Source organism: Argiope bruennichi, chromosome 6, assembly GCF_947563725.1.
Source record: "Argiope bruennichi chromosome 6, qqArgBrue1.1, whole genome shotgun sequence".
NCBI classification, from domain to species: Eukaryota; Metazoa; Arthropoda; class Arachnida; order Araneae; family Araneidae; genus Argiope; species Argiope bruennichi.
The window spans coordinates 91,045,117-91,052,129 of NC_079156.1; the positions used below are offsets into that span (position 1 = coordinate 91,045,117).

The 7,013-nt window shown below is 24.8% G+C and overlaps 1 protein-coding gene across 1 annotated transcript; it reads right to left on the bottom strand.

Annotated features, from left to right (window-relative positions):
• Positions 1-435: 435 nt before the first annotated feature.
• Positions 436-6,882, bottom strand: LOC129971174 (complement component 1 Q subcomponent-binding protein, mitochondrial-like). Its single transcript, XM_056084708.1, has 6 exons — positions 6,549-6,882; positions 5,067-5,214; positions 3,866-3,956; positions 3,112-3,226; positions 2,442-2,530; positions 436-705 (listed from the first exon to the last, which is right to left on the bottom strand). Exons 1-6 carry the CDS (start codon positions 6,775-6,777, stop codon positions 559-561), a joined length of 819 nt encoding a protein of 272 aa, XP_055940683.1. The 5' UTR covers positions 6,778-6,882; the 3' UTR covers positions 436-558.
• Between the last annotated feature and the right edge of the window lie 131 nt (positions 6,883-7,013).

Sequence of the window (7,013 nt, forward strand, 5' to 3'; positions counted from 1 at the left end):
AATCAAAATTATGGATGACAAGAAATAATAATAATAATAATAAAATCAGGTGCAATTAGAAATACTAAAAACAAATTAGAATTTTAATGAATATTCAGAAATTTTCTTCCTCACATTTTTAAAATGTTGCTTTAATAATCATTTTTTGAACAAAAATTTTACTTTTTACTACTTTCAATTTTATAAATTTGTTTTTGTTTTTAATTTCATACTTATTATTATAAATATAAAGAATATCAAAATCAATTCTTTTTTCTCTTAATCACAATTTAAAAATTAATCCTGAAATTATTTTAATCAGGAACAAAGAGTTGTACAAATTTTCAAAACTTTACTATATTAAGAAGTAAATTAAAAAGAAATCACAAAATTCTATCATAACAACAAACATATAAAAAGTTAAATAAAAATATTAAAAAAATGGACAACTTCATATTTACGTAGCATACATTTTTATTAATGTAACAAATATTTTTACATGGAACAATAAACTAAGCAGCAATTCTGATGTGTTTATGATTACAAAATGATATACTAATATACTAGAAATCTCATTTTCTACTTTTCAACAAATGACTTCATCTTCTGAAGAAGGCTAATGTAAAGTTTATGCTCGTATGATGTGAAAAATGCCATCATTTTATCTGCAAAATCATTGGTGATACCCCTTTCCTCCAAATAGTTCATCAGAAGGTCATACAAATACTGTAAATAGACATAAGACAGTGAATTAATCATTTCATATAACTATAAATATTAATTGCATCAATTATGCATTTGTGGAAACTTCATCAGATTTGTGCAGATACATACTAAATTTACAATATAAAATATGTTTCACTACTAAGACGTTTTACAAATATTAAAATAACAAAACAGTAGGAACAATAGAATGCACTTAAATGAACTGGAACCAAACAACAACAGCCGGAAAATGTTTTCTTATGGTATAAATAGCAGTGCATAAGAATGGGAATTCCAAATGTTATCAGGAAAGCTTCAATACTGACAAAAGTAGATGTACTAAAATAGTGCCATTATACATTAATACACTGTCAGTCAATACACATTTCATTAGTGCATATTCTCAAATGTTAACTCTTTGCACAGGTGCACCAGAGTTTAAGCAAAACAGACTCCAGCTAATGACAATAATTAGCTAGATCAGTTATAAGACACAAAGTTCAAATTCAATAGTTATAGTGTATAAATTGGTAGATTCCCATTCAGGAATCAGGAGGATTTTCAGAAAAAATAAAATAAGCTCATATCAAATGTAGTATACTGGATATGGAGATTTATGAACCTTGTACTGCTTAGATACAATGGCTTGCACAAAAGGTTACAAAATCTTTAAACAGTTTCTGCATTGTTAATAAGGCGTGCTTTACACAACAGAGTGGATTTTGAGCACTGTTGAATTATTATTCAGCATGAAAATGTGCAAGATTTAGCTGTATTACATTTAGATCATCATTCAGAAGAACTGCTACATCAGATTATTTCATTTACTCACAGCAAATACTTTATCTTTTCGATAAGATGGACTATTCTGTCTTTTCCACCAGTGTCTACATAGTTTAAAAATCACATTAAAGCAAAAGTGGATCAGGTGTTATGGATTGTTAAATTACCAGACATACTGTTTCTTCCAGTGGCTCATTGAGGCATACTTACGAGAGAATTCTTAGCAAATTTAATTTCAAAATTTTTTGTATTTTAAAGAACTAATTATTAATGCCTTAAAATCTAAAGATTTGATTTTCACATTCACTATCTTTACATCTTGAGAAAGCAAATATTTTAACCCTTAAATGCATGATTATTTGTTTAGATTTTAAAAAATCATTTATTATAGGAAAATAGTCATAGGTTGTAAAAAATAAGAAAAATCCAGGTGATAATAGGGTACATTTATTTTGTAAAAAGTTGTATGTAGACTTTTGACAGCATACAGTGTTTCCCAAAAAATTTAGCTTATACCTAATATAATTTTCAAATACAACATCATAGCATCATTCATAGCTTACATGATAACAGATGAAACGTAATTTTTTAACAATTAGATTAGATAAATCATAACTTTATAAGGAACTCAACAATAGAAACTATTTCTACATATAACATACTGAACTTCATTGCCCGCCACATACAAATGTTAAAAAAAAAAAAAAAAAAAAAAAAAAAAAAAATGATATAACTTACCTACCAAAAGTAATGTGAATTTTTTTCTTTCATATATGATTTATTGTCTATTTATGTCAAAAGTGTTTTTTAATAAAATTAAATGGAACTGGATGTAGACAATTGGCAACAATATGCATTTAAGGGTTAAGTAGGTAAAGTTATAAATGCAATGCAATATGCAGTTTTCTTACTAATAACCTATTGAATACCAATATTTTCAATACCATAACATAAAACATTAAAGTCATACTTACACCATCCATTATGTCTCCAGATACTGTATATGTATGATCCTCAAATTCACCTTCATGAATTGAAATTTCAGATATTTGGAAAACATCATCTATACAAAAATAAAATAATTTTTAAAAACTAACATAAAGTAGCAAAAACTTAATTATGAACATATTCTACTTAAAAGTGATATAAGAACATGAAAAATATTAATATAAATCAAAAAGTGATATCTATTGATAAAACACTCTTAAGATTTTTTTTTTTTTTAAATCCAAGTAAAAGTCCACATTACAAAATATCTAGTTGTCAATGTTATTGTACATTTGAATGAGAGTGTGCACGTTTGTTTTAAGTATTTATTGTTTAAATTACTGAAAAAACTATTATAGGATTATGAAAAAATTAAAATATTACAGAATGTTACTATCAAAAATATAACTTAGTACAGATATCTAATAAAATACGATTTTGAAAATATTATTATTCTTAGAATAGAAAAATTCTGCTTCTTCCCTATATTTCACAATCAAAATTCACTTTCAGCTATTTTATTTAATTACAAATTGGCTCATTTTTAACACTTAAAATGAATTCATATTTCTTTTTTCTTTAAATATATTTAAAAAATGCCATTAATGCAAAAATGTTAGAAAAAATTAATATGATAAAAGTTTTGAAAGTGCTTACTATATGGTTCAGAACCAGGTTCATCATCCTGCATAGTTTGGCTAAAAGTACAATGGAAAGATAAAATTTTGTTGCCTTTTGAAATTTCAATTGTAAATTCTGGCTTTGCCAACATCTGTAAAATAAAACATTTTTTTTTATTTATTTTTTTAGAAATATATAAATATTTACACTATAGTACAAGATCACGAATCTTTAATGAAATAATAATCATTTTTTAGATTTGGAATATTTTCAAGGCATTCTCCTTGTGAAAAATTATGTAGTTTGAATAACAATATTGAAAAATTTTAAGTTTAAAATTAAAAACTTTTTTTTTTTTAAAGGAGGATCATAAAGTTTGGGTTGATCTTATTATTTACACTTGTAACAAGTAGTCCCAGATAAATTATCACCATCCACTATTCTGAAGATAATATCACTAGCCTAAAATTAACACATGGATTTATAATTCTTTTCATTTCTGGAATAATTATGGAATTCATTTGAAATTTTAATACAAAACTGTGTAACATTTAGCTTTTTTTTAAAATCAAATAAAAATCTAACTGTTCATAATTCCTTTTCTCCCCATTTTAAGATATTAAAATGATATTAGAAACATTAATTAAAATAAACAGTTATCAAATTTAAGTGTACTAATATTGATACAATACATAAAAATTAGAAAATGAATATAGTATTTATAAAAATCTTTAATCAACTTTCAGAAAGAGTTAACGCTAATTTAATAAAAAAAAAAAAATCTAATTACCTCAGCCTCTTGGGGTTCTTTGGCATCATTGGGATCAAGAACTGTATCTTCAGCATCAACAGAATTGTTCACATTTGAAGTAATTTTAATACTAAACATTAGAAAACATGTGGTAATATATTAGCAAAAATCATTGATTAAATTTCATACAACTCAAGAGAAACTAGTAATTACAAAAATAAAACTTCTAATGAAAAAATACATAAAAATAATAGTTTACAACTTTAAAAATACAATAAAGAAATTTATTAAGTAAGTAATCCAACTTAATTTTTCCCCAACCCTAAAAGCATTTCATGTTTTGACAGTGCAAAAAATATTTACACATAATAATTATCTATTTAGTTATATTTGAATGCATGTTCAAATAAAAAAATACAAATTTTTTTCTACTGTTATTTTTTAATACTTTCAGCTTTCAAATTTTAAAATATTGGTAGTATATTACATCGACATCATTTAAGAAAAATATTAAATATATTAAGAAAATTGAGTAGAATGCAATCTTAAATCTAACTAACAACATATTATATATAATTTAAGACAAAACTATTGCCAATATTACTTAACATTGTCTTTAGTGACTTATACACACAAAAAAAATTTAAAGTACAGGAAAATTAATACATTGAATTTTTCATGAACTAATACATAATTTGATTCATGAATTTACTTTCAAACTGTTTTCATTATTTTAATCATGGTAGAAACTTAGATATATAAAAAAGCAAGTCTATTTAGAACTATAATACATCTGCTATTCAAAGAAAACAATCTCAAAATATTTTGTATAAAAACATGTATATTTTATATAAGCTTATTATACCAAATTGAAATTATTCAAGTCCTAAAAATTTTAAAAATCTATTTTTATTAAGTCCAAGACAAATTAACTTAATATAACAAAACTAGATAAAATGCTATTTAAGACACTTTGAAAACATATTTTTGGGATAATAAATGTATTTATGTAACTTAGAACATTTCTAACTTAAGATATGAATGTTTGGCAGTGAAAATACTTCGATAAAGCCCATTTTTAACAAAATAATTAAAAATATATAAAATAAAATAGATCAAATTCTATTGTTTTCAATAATATTTAATTTATACTTATTGCACTTTTAGAATTTTCGCTTTAGAACAAATGGAATAAAAAACAATTTTCTATATTAAATATATGAAATTAAAAACAAATTACATTTCATTGTTGAGTTTCTTTGTTAATGTAACTTCAGCCTCATTTAATTCAACTTGAAAGCCATTTAATTTTGATGCATCAAATGTTTTCTCTGCTTTCTTCTCATTTTCAATTTCATCTTTTAAAAATGCAACCAGTTCCTCATCTCCTGAAATAAAAAATAGAAAAAATTAACAAGAAAATATAAATTTTGATACAATTTACATAAAATGTATTTATGCAACATATTAAAATCAGTAGGCATCTTTGATTTGAATGCGAATGTTGTTGCAATGATAGGCAGGTAAATATAAAGGCTCAACTTCGAGGTATTTCTCATTACTTTAGGTATTTGAACAATACCTGAAGTAATGCCGCAGTAATGATTATTACTAAATATTCTTGCAGCAGATCATACAAAAAAATTCCCCATACAAAAATTAGCAATGGCCTTACAATTCTTCTATTCGAAATAATGAAACCACAAATGTACAAATATATGGGCAACCATCTTTAAAGGAATGAATTTCAAGACACAATAAAGAAAATCATTTCTTAAAAGCAAGAATGAAGGGGAAAAAAAAAGTCTAAATAAAGAAAGAGAACTATTCTAAGCAGAGGGAAAACTTAAAAATAACATTTCCTAGGACTGCCCAATAGAACTTAAAATTAGAATTTATTAAATTACTTTAAAATTTTATTACATGTTAAATTTAAAAAATGGGAGGCACCCAGCTATATATGTTATTTACATTTGGGCAGCCAATAATTAAGGAACAATTAATTTAAATTTTCAACAATTATTTGATCTTTTATAAAGGGTGATGTTATACTGTAATTTTCTACTTTCTATATAAGTCATTATAAATGTCATACTATTAATAAATTAGAATTTCAATTTTTCAGAACTGATTAGCAGGAATATTAAATCATGTAGATGACATTATTCCTCTATAGTCGAAGAGAGATTATACAAGAAGATCTATGCAAAGAACTGCTATATTTCAGCACCCCTAACATATTACTGTGAATAAATATTATCAAAAAACTAATTTCGTGCATCATATTTAGCTCCATCAACAATTTAATAGCATTCATTTTAGAATTTTTCAATATTTCAGCAAAATAAAGGAATAAGCAGTATGTATATCTTCCTAGACAGAAAAAAATTTGGAAGCACCAATTTCGGCAACTCCATCCATGCACAGTAAAGAATCATTTACTATAAACTCTTGAAATAAACTTTAATAAGAAAGAGTCTGGGGCAGAGAAAAGAACATGTAGTTACACCATATCTTGTTCATCATCTTAACCATTCAAAACCATATATGCACTTAAAAACAGTTTTATTTATATTAAATATATACTTATAATAAAATATCTTCTAAAAATCAACACAAAAAAATAAGAAAATTGAAAATATTTATGTATTTTATGCTTGCATTAACTTTTGCTTAATATTATTGCATCATACAATTATATAAATTCCAAAAAGTGTTATACCTTTCGAATGCACTCCACAGCTGCAAATATATGCATTGGTTAAACGAATTTTTTCAAATGATTTTAAATTTTTGTTCCGACTCAAAACATAAAACGATCTTGTGACTGATGGAGTACCTCTCTGTCCTAAACTATATAATGATTTATGAATAGGATTAATAAAGACAGAGCGATTATTAGATAAAAATCGCGATAAACACAAACTACTTCTAACAGCTGAAGCAGACATATCTAGAACAAGATAAATTTAATTTTAAAAAGTAAAAAAAATTTTTAGACCAGTTATTATGAAAACCACGTTCCGGCCTTTTCGTCTCTTTTGAAAGATTAGTTGAGTTGACTTGTGTAGAGTTCCTCGAAAATAATCACATCCACGTGCTGGCTACACCAATAAAAATATAGTTGTATAAATTATTAACAATAATAAATGCGCATGAGTATTTTATTGATCAGCGAATTTTAAAT